At 34.2% G+C, this 20,573-nt stretch overlaps 1 protein-coding gene across 2 annotated transcripts; it reads right to left on the bottom strand.

Moving 5' to 3' along the window:
• Window positions 1-1,880: 1,880 nt before the first annotated feature.
• On the bottom strand, window positions 1,881-20,211 carry LOC145240186 (uncharacterized). 2 transcript variants are annotated; one of them, XR_013862507.1, is made up of 3 exons: window positions 19,989-20,211; window positions 13,351-13,524; window positions 1,881-2,314 (listed from the first exon to the last, which is right to left on the bottom strand). XR_013862507.1 is itself a non-coding variant. In XM_080103772.1 (2 exons), the coding sequence occupies exon 2, from the start codon at window positions 12,944-12,946 to the stop codon at window positions 12,041-12,043; it is 906 nt and encodes a 301-aa protein (XP_079959898.1). In that variant the 5' UTR covers window positions 12,947-13,524; window positions 19,989-20,211; the 3' UTR covers window positions 11,273-12,040. The 2 variants fall into 2 exon arrangements, 1 of the variants encoding a protein (XP_079959898.1); XM_080103772.1 differs by lacking the exon at window positions 1,881-2,314 and having other exon boundaries at window positions 11,273-13,524.
• Between the last annotated feature and the right edge of the window lie 362 nt (window positions 20,212-20,573).

The following is a 20,573-nucleotide window of genomic DNA, read 5'->3' as shown; positions in this document are numbered from 1 at the left end:
ACACGTACCTACAAATACCTGGGCAATGCCAGGTACCCCCTGCTAGTCTATAAATATAAAAGTGAAAATGTATGTATGTCTGTAAAAGGCTTTTTTCGCTGGACTTCTCGGTCGGCTCATTCCTTCTTAAAACTTTTTATATCACGTCTAAATGATAATATCTATGAGTTAACAATGGGGGTCGCCTGTCTATTTAATTTGCTCGACTTTGAAAAGATATATATTCAACATTTTTTGATTGCCGCATGTGCATTAAGCTTTTTCATATAATAAAACTGAGACTAATTCTTGCGGCATTTTGCCAGAAACGTACAAAAGCAATCAACTTTGATGAATGTGGAGTTTCTCCTTATATCAGACAATTGCTATTCAATTTGGACAATCCCCTTTTTATGGGGAGCTGGTTTCCCCCACACCATCTTGGGGAAAAAAAAAACATGCTGCCCCGCAGTAAATAAAATACTCATAAGGAGTAGAAACCTCCCTTCATAAGGAGTAGAAACACCCCTTACTCTCTTGAGGATATTTGGCAGATGACAAAGGACTGTATTGTTTGCAACAAGTGAAAACCAAGATTTTTCTGCCCTGTTGATGGGCATTTAATCAAATCAACTCAACCTTTCGAGAAGTTGAACCTCAATTTCAAAGGACCTCTACCTTCATCTACTCCAAATAAGTATATGTTGTATTAGTTGATGAATACAGTCGCTTCCCATTTGTATACCCTTGTAAAGACACAAGTACCCAGAGTGTACTGCAATCTTGCTCCTATCTGTTTTCTATATTTGGCATGCGCAGCCAAGTTCATTCAGATAACGGGAGTTGTTTCAAGAGTGCTGACTACAAGAATTGTATGCACGGCAAAGGGATCTCCACCACTTACAGCACTCCATATCACCCACAGGGGAATGGTCAAGTAGAGCGAATGAATGGAACAGTGTGGAAAACTATTTCATTAGCATTGGAAGACAAAGATTTGGCGACTGAACACTGGGAAGAGGTTGTAACAGACTCCCTCCATTCCACTCGGTCTTTAATATCCACAGCCACAAATGAGACACCTCATGAGCGCCTGTTTAAACACCCATGAAGGTCAGTGTCGAGGACAGCGGTACCGTCTCGGATGATCGAATCTGGTTTTGTTTTAATGCGGAGACACAACCCGTTAACTAAATATGAACCTCTAGGTGATAAGGTTGAACTTCTAGATGCTAACCCTCATTATGCCTTTGTTCGATCTAACGAGGGTAGGCAGATGGCTGTACCTACACGTGACTTGGCCCCGTTGAAAGACTTCCAATTCACCGATCACCCACATGACTCGGAAAACTGGAATGATACACCAGCAGATCAGCAAGAGGAAAATTCACCCCCACCAGTAGAACCACCTGTTTTGCGACGGTCAGAACGTAGTAGAAAACCACCAGATAAGTTGAATTTGTGATTCTAGAGTTTAGTGAATCTTGATTATATTTATTTTTTGCATCAGAACTATTAAATTGCACTCCTTGTGCTGAATTAGTGAGTTTTAACATTGAGAACCTGAACTATTAAACTACATTCCTTGCATTGGTTGTGATCAACCCACCTTCATCCACTAATACTTGAATGAACTTTCCACCCATGTCAGGAACTTTCTAATTTAATGGAGGGGAGAATGTTGTATTGTGTTTCATATCCTTACGAAATTTCCCAATAGTACTCTCCTTGACGAAGCGCTAGGTCTGTATACTACTCCAGTAGTGTCCGCCATTTTACTTTATAGTGTTTACGTCGGACCCGACGTATCGTTCTATTGTGCGAATAAAAACCTTATTTAAACGGTATACAGTATTTGTTTTACTTACAACAATATTCTTGACTAAAATATGAGGTCCCTCGCTCTTCATAGGCATGTATTTAATCTTATGTGGTCAGTATAATGTTGTGGGATCCCGTCTGGCGGGAATCAAACAGCATTAAAGAACGACAACACAGACATAAAGTGTTAGCAACAGATCGGTCGATAGAGAACTGCCGCCCGAGCTTACTTTATTGGACAACGCGCATCTAGGATAGATAACTCTTAGAGTTATGCCCCTTTACTTATAGACATCACAGTCAGCATTCATCTTGGTCCGAATAGCATGAGGTATGACTATTCTCTGTCCTCACAATATTAGTCCATCTTGTACAGTGAGTTTATTTCTGTAATCAAAGAACAGGTTGATAGAATTGAGTAAGCTTTTCTTTTTTCTTTTTTTTTAGTGATTACTTCAGCCAGTGATGTCATCTTGGAGTCTTTATCTGTCATGTGGCCAGTCCCTGTAGGTCCCTGCAAATAAAATATAAAAAAAACTCGTAATTTCTCTTTTAAAAGTGGGTTGTTTATTTTCTTTATTGATTATACTTCCAAAACAAACTGTTAAAGTTGTTTTAAAAGTAATAGACATATTTAAAAAAAAAAAAAAACAGTAATTAATTTTACGAACTCAATATTTTTCAATTTTTAAACTTTAAAAATCTATCAAAATTTTTCTATTGATTCTATTTTTACGATATTTTCAGAGTCAATGTGAAATTTTATGCTCTTTCCAATAAACCGAATATAATATTTTAGACAAACGTTTTTTTATTCACGCCCCACCCCCTATTTTCAAGTGTCTATTAAAAAGTAAATAATTAATTTACTCACCAAAGTTTTATATATCACAAATTGAAGAGAAAAGCTCAATAAATAATATATTCAAATTTAAAACAAAAGAAGTAGTGTTTTTTTTTTTTAGAAATTTACCTGTAATGTTCGAAGTTTAAAACCTTTTTTTTTTTTTTTAACCACGTTGTTTTTTTTTCTTTTGTTTTTTTAAATGAAACCTTGGTCCTTGCTCCTTTAATTGAAAAAAATTAGGACTTGAATTACATTTTTTGAGTAGTTATAAACTGGGTAAGACAGGGGGTCGAATAATTCACGCCTCCCATTTTGAAATGTCTATTAAAAAGTAAATAATTAATTTACTCACCAAAGTGTTATAGATCACAAATTGAAGAGAAAAGGCCAATAAAAAATATATTCAAATTTAAAACAAAAAAGTGAACATTTTTTAGAAATTTAGCTGTAACGTCCGAAGTTTAAAACCTTTTTTTAAAAAAAACAAAAAAAACAGGTTGTTTGATATTTGTTTTTAATGAAACCTTGGTCCTTGCTCCTTTAATTGAAAAAAATTAGGGCTTGAATTACATTTTTCGAGGAGTTATAAGCTTGGAAAGACGGGGTAGAATTATTCACTATTTGTCACGAAATTTCTGACACACCTCCTTGCGAGCCTGTGGTCTTTTATCAGTTCTTTGTCAAATTATTAACTAACGTTACTTTTTCAAACTCTGGCTTGTTTGTTGGTGCTCTAGGTGTATCAGACTTTTGGGGAAATTTTTGACACCCCTAACACGAAACTGCGAATAAAATATAAAAAATTGGCAATTTCACTTTTAAAAGTGGGTTGGTTATTTTCTTTATGGATTATACTTCCAAAATAAACTATTAAAGTTGTATAAAAAGTAATAGAAATATTTTTTTTTTATTTTTTTAAAAAACAGTAATGAAATGAATTGAATTTTACCAATTAAGTATTTTTCAATTTTTAAACTTTAAAAATCTATCAAAATTTTTCTATTGATTCAATTTTTACGATATTTTCAGGGTCAATGTGAAATTTTATGTTCTTTCCAATAAACCGAATAAAGTATTTTAGACAAACTGTTTTTTTAAAATTCAAGCACCCCCCCCCCGATTTTGAAATGTCTATTAAAAAGTAAAAAGTTAATTTACTCACCAAAGTGTTATATATCAGAAATTGAAGATAAAAGATCAATAAATAATATATTCAAATTTAAAACAAAAAAGTATTTTTTAGAAAATTTCCTGTAATGTCAAAAGTTTAAAACCTGTTTTTTAAACCACGTTGTTTTTTTGTTTTTTAAATGAAACCTTGGTCCTTGCTCCTTTAATTGAAAAAAATTAGGGTTTAAATGACATTTTTCGAGTAGTTATAAGTTTTGAAAGACAGGGGGTCTGATTATTCAATATATTTCACACATACGTGAGGTCAGTTTTTGACACACCCATTGGTGCTCGTGACATATGGTAATTTATGCCAATAAAAGAACAAATTCTGGCTTGTATTGGTCTGTAGTTCTTCATGTTCTTCTTGGTCTTTCCAACATATGACCAGATTATCTTGCGAGAAAGGGAATATATCTGTTTAGGAGTTCAGGCCAAACAGTAACCTACACCAACAGTATGTCTGAAAAGTGAACAGGTCACTTAACACATCATTGGGCTCAACATGTCAATATCCCGATGAGAGGTCCACTTTTCTGAATATTTTTGCATTATCGAGACGTTGTATGGTGTAGTGCTCTCGCATGTGTGCTTTGTTGAGCTCGTGAGAACATTTTTCTTTCTTGTATCGACAAGATGACAAACCACGAAGTGGCTTTTTCCACTGACAGCCCACTTGGGAACGCTGATTATCCAGTGATAATGGTCGAAATCGTCCTAAACTCTACAGCCAAAACAGTGCGCAAATGAGACTACTGAATGGTTCAAAACGGCAATTGAAGCACATGTTCCCATGCAGAAATTTTATAGCAAGCCCCACTCTCCCCAATGGTTTACTTCTACTTGCGCAACTGCCATTGCTCAAAGGCAGTAGGCATACCACGGATTTAACCGACATAAGTCCAGTTTAAACAGACAGAAGTATATAGAAGCTAGAAGTAACGTTAAGAAAGAAATAGTTACAGCTAAGAAAAAATTTACTGAAGCCACCAAAAAACGAACCAAAGCACAAAAATTAGGAACTGTAGACGTCTGGAAAATCTACAACAGTGTAGTAAATAATGGGCAATCAACAATTCCCCCACTAACCAACAATCACGAGGTTGTTTGCTCAGCAACCGAAAAGGCTAACATGTTTGCCAGTCGGTTTGCCTCAAACTCCACACTGGACCCTTCCAACCACCCCCTACCTGACTTCCCTTTGCGGACAGACGCCACGCTAGACGATCTAAAAATCACCCCTGCTTAGGTGCATACTATCAGAAAAAACCTTGACACTTCAAATGCATGTGAACCCGATCTCATCCTAGCTGTGCTATTAAAATGTGCTCAGCCAAAGTAGCTCCAGTTCTCTCCAAACTCTACAACAAATGCCTAAATGAATTTTGCTTTCCGGACTGTAGGAAAACTGCTTCTGTGGTACCAGTATTTAAGAATTCTGGCGAAAGAACTGACCCATCAAATTATTGCCCCATTAGCCTCTTCCCACTTTTCGCCAACATATTTGTGACCATAATTAACCATGCTCTAGTCCGTCACCTTACAGATGCTAAACTTCTGACTGACAAACAATATGGATTTAGGCAAGCCCGTTCCACAGCAGAATCCTCCCTGTAATCTCTGAACGTATATACCATTCACTGGACAAAGCGGGGGAGGGCAGAGCGGTTGCTCTAGATATATCTAAGGATTTTGACAGGGTATAGCATGAGGGTCCCCTCAGGAAAATTAGATCATATGGTATCACTGGTAGAATACTTAACATAATTAAATCCTTCTTAGATAACAGAAAACTCCAGGTTGTCCTCGACGGTCGTACATCTAAACAATATGATATAAATGCGGGAGTGCCTAAAGAGTCTATCTTTGGACCTCTATTGTTCCTAATATTCATAAATGACCTCACTGACAAAATTGTCTGTGAGATGGGTATATATGCTGATGACACCACACTCTATAACAGGCACAACAGGAAAACAAATGAACACATCTAAAGAGATGGCAAATACGCTAGAGAATGACTTCCAGTCCGTAGTGGAATTGGGACAAAAATGGATGGTCACATTCAATGCTGCCAAGACTAAACTGGTTTCCTTCAATAATTACAAGAAACCTTCTCTGCCACCAAATAGCAATGGCAATGGCCAGTGACTCTTTATCTGAGAATACATCTTTCAAACTGCTTTACCTAACGTTCACAGGAAACATGAGTTGGAACAATTACATTGAAAGCATTGTCAGGGCCACTGCGAAAAAGGTAGGCTCTCTCTACCGTGCTAGAAAACTACTACCACTCGAAAGTATCCTGTACCTCTATAAGGCCACCATTCTCCCATGTATGGAGTATTGCTGTCACATTTGGGCTGGTGCATCTGCTACTAGTCCGTCGCTTCTAGACAAGATTCAAAAGAGAGTCGCCAATCTGATAGGCCCTGAACTCGCATCTAAGTTTCAGCCTGTCCCATCGACGAAATGTTGCATCCCTCTGCCTGTTCTACAAGTATTTTAGTGAGGAATATTCTAGCAAACTGCAGACACTTGTGCCCCCACGACGTACCCCCACACAGTAGAGATCCCTAGATGTAAAAGATCTTTTTACTCCAGTAGTTTCTTCTCCAGAACCGCTAGACTCTGGAATTCCATTCCAGGTCCCTGCTTCCCCAACTGTACTGACATGCAGAAGTTCAAGTGTAACCTGAACCGACATATTGCTGTCCAAATCCTTACATAGTACCCCAGTAGTTCTTATCCCTGATAATTTCAAAGAAATATATTCAAAACTTCAGGTTTGTGCTTTTTATAAGATTTTAACTGTAAATAATTTACCTGACGGGTTTGTTTTATTATACACATTGTGTCGCCGTTTTCGAAATCTTTGTGTGTAATTGCTCAGTTTAAGCGCGAAATTTAAGAAATAAAAAGTCACACATTTTAGTAAACATTTTCTATAAATTTAAATGAGAACATTTGAAAACATGAAAAGGTTAAGAAATGATAATATCATTTTTATTTACTTTTTTATTGTTATTATTTCCGAGTTTTCACAAAAAACATGGCTGTATCAAAGAGAGTATAGTCAGGTGCAGTTTCCTTTCCTTATTCTTCATAATGTTATTATTAAGAGGTTGAGCTTCCTGAAGAGTAAAACATCTTTTATCCGTGCTTTTTGAAATCTGTGTTTATAATCGCTTGGTTTAAGCGCAACATTTAAGAAATCTTTTGTTGTTAATAATGTTTCGATCTTTTTAAAATAGTTTTAATTTTTTTAAATAAATGTATTTTAATTAGGCTATCAATTTATTTTTTTTCAGAGAACTATTGCAAAATATCAAGTTGGTTGAAAATTTGCAAACATACTTTTCGCGTTTTTGTATGCCAAAAAGGTGGTAAAACATCGGGTCTTTTAGAGATATCGGAATCAGAAAAATGTGTCCCTATTTTATGAGCGGTACACGTCATGGGCGACTTTTGAGAGGTTAAATACAAAAAATAGATAAATAAATAAAATCGGAATTTTTATGCACATGTTTGGAAATGTAAATTTAAAATCTTTTGTTAAATTTTATTTATTTTTTCTATTTTCTATATTTACTGTCTCAAAATACCGGCCTCTGGCATGGGCCACTGGTAAAATAGGGACACATTTTTCCGATTCCTATACCTCCAAAAGTTCCAATTTTTTTTATATTTTGGGTAAAATTTCCAAATTTTTGATTAGCTTTCATTTATTTTTTCTATTTTTACCCTCTCAAAATGCCACCGCCTGGTATATGCTGCTCATAAATTAGGCACACAGTTTTTTCGAATCCAATACGTCCAAAAGTTCCTTTAAAAACAATATTTCGGTATAAAATTTAAGATATTTTGCTAGCTTTTATTTATTTTTTCTATTTTTACTCTCTCAAAATGCCGGCTTCTGACATGGGCTGTTCGTAAAATAGGGGCACATTTTTCTGATTCCGATACTTGCAAAAGTTCTGACTTTTTTTTTACATTTTCGGTAAAAAAAATGTCGATTTTATTTATTTTTCTATTTTTTGTATTTAACCTCTTAAAAGCCGCCAATGACGTGTACCGCTCATAAAATAGGGACACATTTTTCTGATTCCGATATCTCTAAAAGTCCCGATGCTTTACCACCTTTTTGGCATAAAATTTCAGATTTTTTTCTTAGCTTTCATTCTCAAAATTCTGTTCCCCTGGCATGTGCCGCCCAGGGCAGACCGCCCTCCTTGCTATGCTACTGCCTACTACAACAGACTGGCGAGGCGACGACATATCATTGAGGACAATGAAAACGATTATAAGGTTCTGCCACGTGAAGAAGTTACATTTACTTGCTGTCGGCTGAGTGACTTGGACGATCATAGGGTCACACTTTGCTGACCTGCGATCAGGATAGGTCACAAATAACTATTAAATTAAAATTAATAAATGAACATCAAATTATAGCATTGCTTTATATAAACGCTTAATAAACTAACATAGAAATAATTAATTATTAATAGCTATTAAATTAAAACGAATAAATAGACACAATAAGATAAAATAATTTTATTATTCATCTGTTAACTTTATTCAACTGAAAACTTAATTGAAAAAGTTAAGAAAACAAGATTTACGAAATAATGGAAACTTTTAACAGGACTGACAATGGTTTATTACAGCAGGACAGGGAAGAGCATGTGTTGTAGTATATTGGTCTGTATACACATATGTAACGTGCATATATGTGTGTGTTAGGTTGTGTAACGTCTATGTAACCATGTTCATGTAAATGTGTCTCCTGAAATATGTATTGAGTTGTAAGCCATGTTTTGTTTCAGAACAGTTTCTGATAGTTGTTCTATACAACTCCTGGAGATGACTGGTTCTCAATAGACAGTTGTTCTGTACAGGTTCCTAACTTTATAAATTTTAGCCACAGAGCAAAAGATTCTTCCCGAGTTGACATGAAAAAAATACATTCAAGACTGCTAAAAAACTTAATTTTTATGGAGCAATTTTGGTTTCTGATTCATTGGTAGCAAAACGTGAATTAATTTGATTCGTCAGTTCATAGCAACAGCATTTATAAATAGAATCTCCCAACTGTGGGGGAGTATACCCCCATTAATAATAAAATAAATATTGCAACAGTATGTGTAACGTTTTCTCAATATTAATACTGTTCACAACTGCAACAAATAGCATATATGAGACAGTTCTTTTAATATGACGAATTGACATTTTTTGTGGCACATTAAACAAAAAAGAAACATACCTTTCTCTTTGTTCCTCACTGTCTCGATGCTTGCCTGCTGCAAGGGATACATCTTCCTCAAAAAGAAAACACCAAATTTTACTTTCATATAACTTTATTTCATTTTTTTAACTTCGTTCTTGCTGCAATGGATAACTCTTCCTCCAAAAAACATCACACCAAGTTATATCTTCATATAACTTTATTTCATGCCTGTCACTTCCTTCGAAGATGTACGTAATTCTTTATGTTAAACATTGTTTCTAGTTGGCCCATCTGTTTTAAGGATTCGCAAAGCCAAAATCTGTATCTGCTGGTTAATCCACACTCTGGTTCTGTCAACTCTGATTTACTCTGGCTATTAAGTGAATATATCATAACTCGTTTCTTTGTTTATTCTCTTACACAACCAGTCATGTTATCTTATTGTTTATATTAAACTGTATTTTATTCCCAGCTTTAATAAATATTTGTAAAAATTTTATGTTAATGAACTTGCATTCACATGTCCTTTGTTTATTTTTATGAATTATATTTCAACTGTTATATTTTATTTTGTAACATTCTTCTCCATCGCTGCTGCCCAGGAGTCACAAAATGAAACAATGTTTGATAGTGAGATAATATATTCATCTGTATTGTTCAATAGTGTAGTGCCTTACTCGTTTTTGCTATAGAATAATATGAGTTACTTCAGTCAGAAGACTGATAGGTAGTCTATGTCGAAATTTTGCGATACTAGACTCGATCCAACCTTTACATTCAGGACGTGATTCTTGGCTCTGGTATTTCAGCCTTGTGTTCATAACTTAGACTTATTTTTTTAAGTTACATTTGAGACAATAATTGTTCATAAATGTTGTATGTAATGACTGAAGAGCTTCTATATTCGTTTGTATTTGCTGAGACACAGTGCTTGACTGTTATGGAAATATGAGGGTTGTATCGCCTTTTATTAGCCATATTTTTGAAGCCTCCTTACAAATCAAAGGATTAGTGAAACAACAACAGTAGTTGCTATGGAGTGATGCTAGCTTCTTCAACCAGAAATTTGGTAGGGTGTCTATCCATTAATTTAATACTGGAAATCAATCCAACGTTAACATCCCAGGCATTATTCTTGGCTCTAGCATTTCAACCTTGTTTGCATTACATTGTGATATATTTAACATCTACTTTATCTCTTGTTTGTTGAATGTTTTTGTGTATATTGTGATATATTTGATATCTACTTTATCTCTTGTTTGTTGAATGATTTTTTCTTGTGTAAATTATCATTGGTAATCAATCCAAAGATTAGAATTATCTGCCACTTTCTAGTCCTAATTGATTACCTTATTAATCAACAATTGGTTGTCCTTGCAAAAATTCTCCACCTTGCTAGTTCTTTTTAATCTATACTTCAGACAATAATATTGCACATACGTTGTATGCAACCAGTTGTAGTAAAGAACTTTTATATTGTAGTAAGAAAGAATATTTGTCGCTATTTCTTAGATAGTCCTCTCACTGTTCTGGGGAAGAGTTTGAATGGACTGCAATAAGACATGCTTGTGTAACCTACTTATCAATCAGCGAATCGATGATGTAAACGTAATAGTTTCTATGAAATGATGATAGGTTCTTCAACCAGAAACTTGGTAGGTATTCTATGCAGCGATTCCTGGTGCTTGCATTTAGATTTGTTTTTGTTGTATTGAGATATATTTCATATCTACTTGGTCTCTTGATTATTTTCTGTTTTTTTCTAATCATATTCGTCTAGCTGTGATGATGAGGCATTTTAAAAATTCTAGCATTTCCTTTAGGCGCAATTGTTTAAATATATCTGGAACTTGATCATCGGATATATTTACCAGATAGTTTTTTTTTTAAATTTACTTCAATTTACAAGATTAAGGGGTTTACTTATGGAGCTTACACTTGATTTCAGATAGAGAATTGCATCAGTAGTGAGATATCTTCTGGAGCAGTAGAAGGATCCCACCATCTTTCCAGCGACCTTAGCAACAGACTTGATGTACGTGTTCCATTTCAGATCAGGAGTAAAGATCATCCCCGAAGCTTGTCAAAACACGGGGCTTCTCCTAGACGAGAGCCATCCATTTCAAGTGATGCCAGATGGGGATCAGAGCGTTGATGATGTAAAGATAGGACTTTGGTTTTAGATGCACTAAATGTAACCAGCCAAGTCTTTCCCCACTGAACCACGCGCTCGAGATGAGAGGAGAGAGAATCAGAGAGAACTTTGTCATTTACAGCCTTTAATGTGTTGCCGTACATGGTCATATCATCAGCATAGATGCCAACGAATGATTTAAGTGTGTTTAGGGAGGTCATTGATGTAGATCAGGAAGAGAGTTGGGCCCAGGATTGACCCTTGAGAGACTCCAGCATTAATACTGCAGGCCTCTGATTTTTGTCCATTGACCACTACTCTTATGAGCCTATCGGAGAGAAATGATTTAATGATTGAGAAAACATTAAGCATAGTTTTAAATGATTTTATACTTTATAATATTGGATGATATTCTTCCTTTTCACTCTATTATGACATTATTAATTAAGAATAGTTTCAACAATCAGGCTGCTATCTGTATTTTGATTCTTTTTTATTTGGCCAGTTGCTCCTATTCCAATCGGTATATTTTGTTTTAGATCATTTTTAGCTCCTGATATTTTATCATTTCCTGTTTAGGCTTCTTCCATATTACATGACTTGATGGCCCTTTCTTTTATGTATCTGCACAGATGTATTTTTTGTCATAGAACACTTTTTTTTTTGCCATTTTCCTGTTAATGTGGTTCATGTTCCCAGATGTTCAACGAGCTGTCAAATTGAATCTCTCCAAAGACATTGATAAGAATGTGGGCTTTTTTTTTCTCTTTTTCTTATCCTTTTGTTTAAGTCAGGGTGAGGAATCCTACCAGATATCAAACATTCCTGTGCTATTTTATACATTTCAACTGAGAAACCATTTTCATATTTCACTTTTGCACTCCGTTTTCCTGTTTTGACTTGGCTTTTCCTCAGTATGAGTTCTCATATGCGTAACTAAAACAGATTTTTGAGAAAAAGAAAATCCACACACTTTACAAGAATGTGGCTTCTCCCCAGTGTGAGTTTTCATATGTTTCACTAAATTTGATTTTTGAGAAAAAGAATATTCACACACTTGGCAAGAATGTGGCTTCTCCCCAGTGTGAGTTCTCATATGTTTCACTAAATTTGATGTTTGAGAAAAAGAATATCCACACACTTGACAGGAATGTGGCTTCTCCCCAGTGTGAGTTCTCATATGGCTCATTAAATGTGACTTCATAGAACAAGAATATCCACACACTTCACAAGAATATGGCTTCTCCCCCGTGTGAGTTCTCATATGGATCTCTAAACTTGATTTTGTAATGCAAGAATATTCACAGACTTGACAGGAATATGGTTTTTCCCCTGTATGAGTCTTCCTATGTTTTACTAAACCTGACTTCTGAGAAAAAGAATATCCACATACTTGGCAAGAATGTGGCTTCTCCCCAGTGTGAGTTCTGATATGTCTCACTAAGTCTGATTTTGAAGTGGAAGAATATTTACAACGTTGACAAGAATATGGCTTTTCTCCAGTATGAGTTCTCATATGTTTCACTAAGTTTGATTTGTGAGAAAAAGAATGTCCACAAACTTCACAAGAATGTGGCTTTTCCCCAGAATGAGTTTTCATATGGCTCACTAAACTCGATTTTTGAGAGCAAGAATATTCACACACTTCACAAGAATATGGCTTTTCTCCAGTATGAGTTCTTATATGTTTCACTATATTCGATTTTTCAGAAGAAGAATATCCGCATACATCACAAGAATGTGGCTTTTCCCCAGTATGAGTTCTCATATTGGTTACAAAATTTATGAAAACAAAAATATCAACAAACTTTACAACAATGTGTCTTTTTTCGAGTGTGAGTTCCAATATCTTTTACTCAATCTTTTATCTGGCAAAAGTATTATATCCACACACACATTATTTTTATCTCAGTTATCTTATTATTTGTTCAAGCTGTGGTTGCGACACTATAGAGATGCCAAACATATATCTACTACTTCATATATTTCAAAAGAGATATCTTTTTAAATGATATTTCAAAGTATTTAGCATTTATAAGCTTCTACTTTTCTAAAACATATTTAGAGCTATAGTTCCCGGTATTACAGAAAATATGGATTTTTTAAAGTCAAATACTTTTCTGATACCTTATATTTGAATATTACACAGATTTTCACACAAATTCATATTACCTTCACTCGTGTTATGTTTTCACCACTGTTTAGCCAGTCATTAAAATTTCCAGTATGATAAATTTTCTCACAGATGTTGCAGTAGTGTTCCAAACAAAGTAATAACTGTTTAAGCTCAATGTGTAAAGATCGTGATCCTCCATTAAAATTGAAATAGGGTTCAATCACGAACATCTGTAAAAAAAAAAAAAGTTTAATATTCTTAGTATTTACACTCACATATTAATATTCTGTTTGTTTATTGTTGTCAATATTATTAGATTGAACCCACATCTAGATTTATTTCATCTAAAACATTCATATAAAACACATCACAAAAATGATCGGATATTTTCTAACTTGACACAGAGTAAGTTGATACAAGTGTTGCTTAAGTTATTATCTAGTTGAAATAATATTTAGTGTTATGTTAGTTCTTATGGTTTTCCTCATAGTGAGAAGAGATATATTTACATTTATATATACAATACTACAATATATATTCATGTATGTTAATGTAACAATGAAAGTAAATTACCATATGTCCATTAAAATAGTATTCATTGCATACACGTTTTTGCTTTCTTCAAGCACGTATGTATAACTGATATATAAATATGCAAAACTATTAAAAATATTGAAACATTTTCTTAATGTTTGGTTGTTTTTACCCAAAAGACAATAATTTGTTTGAAAAAGCTACAGTGATATTCTATATTTCTATTTTATTCATTCATATGTTTTTCTCATATTTATCAATCCTATTATTCCATCTACATTTGTTTGAGGGAATATATCTAATCACATCTAATTCATCTGAATATAAAATTATTTGTAACTATAAGCGTTTAACTTATAAGTGGATTATGTTTCATCTGTCCTTAAATATTGGTATGAACAAATTTTAAGTTTACTAATTGTCAAATACATTAGCAAATAACTTCAGAACATTAGAAAGCATTAGTAAAAGAATGTGGGTTTTTGTAACCCTGCTGGAAAATGTCTTTGGACTGGGACTATCCTGGACGCCTACATTTTCATATGCATTGAGCATTGTTGCAACATAGAGACGGCTTCAAATACCATAACAATCTTCTTAGATAAAGGGTTAAAAAATAATTTTTAATCTAATAGGTTCCGCCCTGTTGATGTCTCTATATACTGAAAACCTTTACTTACTGCTCTCTCTCACTTTCTCGCTCTCTCTCTCTCGCTCTCTCTCTCTAGGTCTGCTAAACCCTAGAATTCCCTCTCTGTTTTCTGATTTCTTGAATGTACTGAAATTCAGTTGTTTAAATGTAATGCGAACAGACATCTAGTTACTCTGCTTTTAATAATAATCCCAAATAGTTGTCCTTTACATCCAGGTGGAAATACAAATTATTTAGGATGAAAAAGAGTAGCAAAAATGTCTTGAATGTTTTATCTTTAAATATCTGTTCATCCTAATTGATATGAACATCAAAATATTTTTAATAACAGGTTTGTACCTTATCCCCATGTTGAATGTTTTATCTTTAAATATCTGTTCATTCCTAATTGACATGAACATCAAAATATTTTAATAACAGGTTTGTAACTAATCTCCGTGTTGAATGTTTTATCTTTAAATATCTGTTCATCCCTAATTGATATGAACATCAAAATATTTTTAATAACAGGTTTGTAAATTATCCCCATGTTGAATGTTTTATCTTTAAATATCTGTTCATCCTAATTGATATGAACATCAAAATATTTTTAATAACAGGTGTGTAACTTATCCCCGTGTTGAATGTTGATTTTTAAATATTAGTGACTAAATATTTACATTATTGTCAACAGATAATTAATTTTTAACCTGATCATATTATCATATGATATCCCTATATTTTGAGATCCATCATAGTTTAGCCCCAACATAGTTTACCCTCTAAATGTTCAAAATGTATAATTTGTGAGGGGTGGGTTATTTCAGCACCCCTGAAAATATACGCACTGAAGTAATTAAAACTAATAAATATTTAGATAATATATAAATTATTATATAAATTAAACATAAAATGAGCACCTATTTAATGGCTAGCTAGTTGTCAAAGAACCATGTAATTAGTAGAAGTATCCAATAAATAGACGGAAGAGGAGAGGGCTAATATATATTTTGACTTTATTACGTTCTTAAGAGCCCAGGTGTTAACTATTCGACATTTTCAGCAACTTATTTAATAAACAAAAGATACTGTAAAATATTATTACTGTTGGCTTTCTTAAATGTTAATATTCAAAATCATGTTTGATATTTAAAAAAGTGCTATCCTATTTATTTTTGTTTTACATTCTATAAAAATGAAGAGATTACATTTAAATTTTAAATTTGGAACATTTTTTTTACTCATACTTTATGTTTTTTTTCTGTTTTAAATAAAAAAAACTAGAACATCTCCGCTCATTAATAATTATGGTATTATTTTGAAAGTTATTCTTAATGCGAGAAAGGGGTATTCTTGCTAACTAATATGTACTTTCACCTAACAATTTAATAAATTAAATGGCCATTTTAGACAAAAAACGAAAAAGTAGTCAAAAATCAAATAAAAAAACAATGATTGTTACCTAGATTGGCCTTCGGGACAAGATCAAAGTGTAGTATCTGTTCTATAGATGCTGCACTTCAATTTATTGTTCTCTGTCAGTGGAGGAGAAATCCTTCACGACTGAGACAATTTTTATTTTTGTTCCGTTTCTCCACGTTAAAAACACAACCCTGGTGTCTAACTCTGTCCTGTGGGGAGGCATTGTAAATAGGAACCAATGATTGTTAACAAATGCAACATAACTCTTTTCTTGACTTGGATAGGTTTGTTTTGTGTTTTAATCAATTTTGAAGCATTTACTAACTTTAAAAAGTTTGTACTGAGTCTTGGGTTAGAATTAGAGAAAAATTGGCTTATATAAAAGTCACCCAACTTTTATTATTTGATTAAAACATCGATAATTAAACAAAATACTGGTAGAAAACAAAAAACACAAAATAAATGTCACAATAACACTTGTAAAATTTTTCTATATCCAACGATTTTTTTACTGTATCTTTGAATTATTAAATAGTGAACAGCACATAGGATCTAATCCCCATTCGAAAAATGTAAGAAAAGAAAACCTAATATGAACTCAAATAAAAATGAAAATTGTGATTGCAGACATTATTGACTGCTTACTTGGCCATTAAGTGTGTGCTTTTTTACATTAAATTTATTTAGGAAAGTGATTACCAACCATAAAAACTTAAATAGTTTTTTCTTTATGCAGATATTTTAATGTTGTTGAAACGTACTAGTCAAAATAAAGTCAATTTCTATTTTTTTATTTTTTTTTTAGAGTAAACTATATTTGGTTAGATTATAAAGTTTTACAACTAGTTTTTTCTATATTAAGCTTTTGCTAATTGGTGACGACAAACAAATGTGTTCATTTTATGTAAATTTGTAAATGAAAAAAGGTTTCCATTCTAAAATTTAAATATTGGAGAAAACGTAAAAAAATCAAAAGAAATTCTTCAGAGACATGATAGGTAATATGCACAGAAAAAATATGTTTGACAAAAATCTAAATGTCAGATTAAATAATATAATGGTAAGAGATTTTTGGTGCTTGTTTATGTGGAAAAAAAAACTATTTAGAGGGTAAAGTTCCAAGGTTTGAATTAGCCTCTCCCTGCTTGGTGGCAACAAGGTAGTTCTATCCTCTCTATTCAGTTGTATCAATAGCCCGGGGCTCTGATTGGGCTTAAAGAACATATTAGGGGTAATTAGAGTAGCATTTTTGTCAGCTGACACCTGGTAAGTAAGAGGTCGGTTATTAACAGACCTCTGAATATCAGATAACACTGTCAGAAGGGTAAAGTAATCCATTCTACCCCTGCCAAGAATCTTAAATAGGCAGTTCTCCATGGTTTTGATACATCGCTCCCATGTTCCCCCATACCAAGGAGAGAACAAGGGAATGGTTTTAAGTTTTAACTTACAAGGGCCGCATTTTCTTTGATAGTCCATAAAAAGAGAGAGACGGTCGAAAATCTTTCCACTTCCTATAAACGTTTTCGCGTTGTCACTATAAAGGGTTTCGGGAACGCCATATCGCTTAGTAAATCGAACCAGGGCCTGGAAGAAAGAGAGTACGCTCATGTCGGGAACTACTTCAATGTGTATTGCTCTGATATTCAAGCCAGTGAATAGGAGCAAGTACATTTTCCTATCTCGTTTCCCGTCACTCACCCAAAGATGGCCAGTAAAATCAATCCCAGTGTGTTGATAGGGGATTCTGAAATCGGTCTAACCCAATTATTACCTTGATCGGTATTAAATTCAATCCGATCTCAAACTGGCCGGCCAAAGCATATTTTGCATCCTGAATGACACGCAATAGAGATTCAAGTTGGCCACTCGAACCGACAAGTCCATACCATCGGCTACCAAGACAGGAGATGTCACAGTCCTTCCAGAACCCAAGCCAACTCCCAGAACTACCTCTGTGAACCCACGATGACACTCATTTAGAAAGGTAGACAATCTCAGCTGACAATTGACACCAAGGGTTTCGATTGGGCACAAAGTTCTCAGTACATCTGCCGCCAGATATGTCCGCCCGCTACCCGTGTCCAGTAGGCAATTCACTGACACTGTCTTTGTTCCACAAGAGAATGTAACTGAGATAATGGGTGCAACGTGTGGGAATACCCGGTTGAAGTTGCATTGTTCACATCCACATGAAAAGAAGGAGTAATAGCGTTCCCCCTACCAAACTTTTGAGACGTATTCTGTCTTACTGTCGATGGAAATGCAGTGGAGGCACTGCCCTTAATCTGTAATCTCTTTATTGCTTCTCCAGTTAGTCTCAATATGGAGGACAAAGGCGGCACCCTCTATCTGTTAGTGCTATTATCTCCCCTTTCAATTCGAGAGGAAATTTCCTAAAGAGAATCTTAGCCATCAGTCTGGCTCCGCCAGAATCGTCACAGAAAAGTCACAGGAAAAGGAATTCCCCAGCTCTTCCAACAGCGATGCTGTCCTGGAAACGAAGTCCCCCAGCTCAAAACGGGCTTCACCTTTCTTTGGAACATAGTCCAGAATATCCTGGAATATTTGGTCAATGATTTCATCCAGGTCCAGATACTCCCTCTTCAATATAGCCATGGCTCGCTAGTAATTGGTGTCAGTGCAACTCAGGTGATTTATCAGCCTAAAGGCTCGGTCTGAGAGTGAACACTTCAAGAAGTTCAACCTCTCGGTATCATTGGCCATGCCAATCACGCAGTCCTCAAAACTAGTCAAGAAAATTCTGAAACTCATGCGGTCGGACTCCATTTCCTGTCCGCTAAATGTAGGCCCTGTGATCTGTATACGTGGGGGTTTAACAATGAAGGAAGAACCTCTCCCGGTAGTTGCAGAAGCCCTTGAGAACTCAAAGGCAGATTCCGAGTAAGGTCTGGGCTCTGGCTGTCGGTATGCTTGATCCAAATCGCCCAAGTCTTCATAATAATCCTTTAGTTCAGGCAGCCAAGTACCCTCAATCTTGGCAGGTGTACTCTCATCAAAGGAGCCCAACTCCAACTGTGTGAATTGTTGAATCTCCGTCCTTAAGAATGAGTACGCCGATGGCCTAACTCCATAACGACACATCTTCAGTCGTCCCTGAATCTTCTGAGTCAATGTCACCCTTCTGCGTAGGAGCTGCTCTTTCGTGACGTTCATGACAGTAGTTAACCAACGAAAGACTAAAGCAGCAAAACCTTTGCAAGATGTTGAAAAAAAAAACTATTTAGAGGGTAAAGTAGATTACCCAGTGATAGCGTAAGCTCCGAAGGGTTGCAAAGGATGCCCTATGCGATCCCCCCTACTGGGTCGAGTAACAAGTATTGTAGTACGGCGAGCAGTGAGTAACTAAGTTGTGCCAACCGTTCACCAGTAAGTCATTAACACTACTGGTACCAGTCAGAGACACAATTCTTTTATAACAGAAGAATTGTGCCTCCCACTACTCCTCCAAGTCTATAAGAGACTCGTCCTCTTAATCACTCAGATTAGAATTCCACCCTCGAGGCCAGCGCCACCACGTAAGCAATATTCTTTTTTTTATTTTTATTTTTTTATTTTCTCATATTTAAAATAGAGTCGATAGTTTATTGTTTTTGTTTTTAAACATGTCGTTTTAAGCAAAAACATTAGTATATACTTAAGTTTAATTTCGAAAATATTAATATTTTAAAAAATTACGAAAATTCATCAGGTAGTAAGTTATGTATAGGTAACAGTAACTTCTTCAGAAAATTGGGTAAAATTGCATTTTTCTTAGATGTCATAGAGTAAACAATGAAGATTTAACACAGTCGGAACGCCAATTTTAGATTAAACCAATATAGTGAACGACTTCTTTTTTTTTTTTTTTTTTTTTTTACTAAAATACAATAGCAGTTGTTCAGTTCAATGAGTTTTCGTAATTTTTGAATATGTTAATCTGCTATAAAACATTGCAGAATTAATATTTTATTGGATTGCAATAAAAATGTTTTTTAATGTTTAAAATTATTTTTAAACGTTAATAAATAAATTTATTTTTAAAATGCTAAAATGATCGAATGATTTTTTAAAATTTTTAACGTAAAAAAAAGAAAGAAGTCTTACCTTTCATTAACAAAAAATCGGCATGAATTCATTTTTCTTTTGTGTTCAAAACCGAAAATTTGTTTTGTTTGTTAGAATTTCTTTAGTAAATTGATACAACTTTTCTTTTGAGTGTCCAATTCATTAAGGAATAAAATATATGAAAATATAAAACAATCAAAATTAAAAAATGAAAAACACGATTTAAACGTGAAATAATTTAAGAAAGAAAATCAATTGCAAGTCATCGTAACCCGGTGTAAGCATTATTTCGTTCCTCGTGTAAAAATGTCCGTTCATTATTTCATTTGTATCGAATTGTTTTCCTATCAACTTATTTTTGTGAATGTTTAAGGCTTGTTTGGATTTCTTTATTAAATTTATATTTTGCATGTATTATCATTCAAAACTAAAATATATAAAAATATAAAAATCAGGTTTATTTTTTAAGATTGAACATTTCATTAATATTTGAATTAGTCGAACTACCGTTGACATCCAAAGTCCGAATAATCCAAACAATCGTCACAGAAAAAAAATTGCGAAAATGAATATATTCACAAAAACAACTCAAATAAAAGAAAGGAACAGCTATTTCTATTAATG

The sequence above is a fragment of the Euprymna scolopes genome, chromosome 19 (genome assembly GCF_053919585.1).
Source record: "Euprymna scolopes isolate OS-2025 chromosome 19, ASM5391958v1, whole genome shotgun sequence".
NCBI classification, from domain to species: Eukaryota; Metazoa; Mollusca; class Cephalopoda; order Sepiida; family Sepiolidae; genus Euprymna; species Euprymna scolopes.
This window is presented reverse-complemented; position numbering and strand designations above follow the sequence as displayed.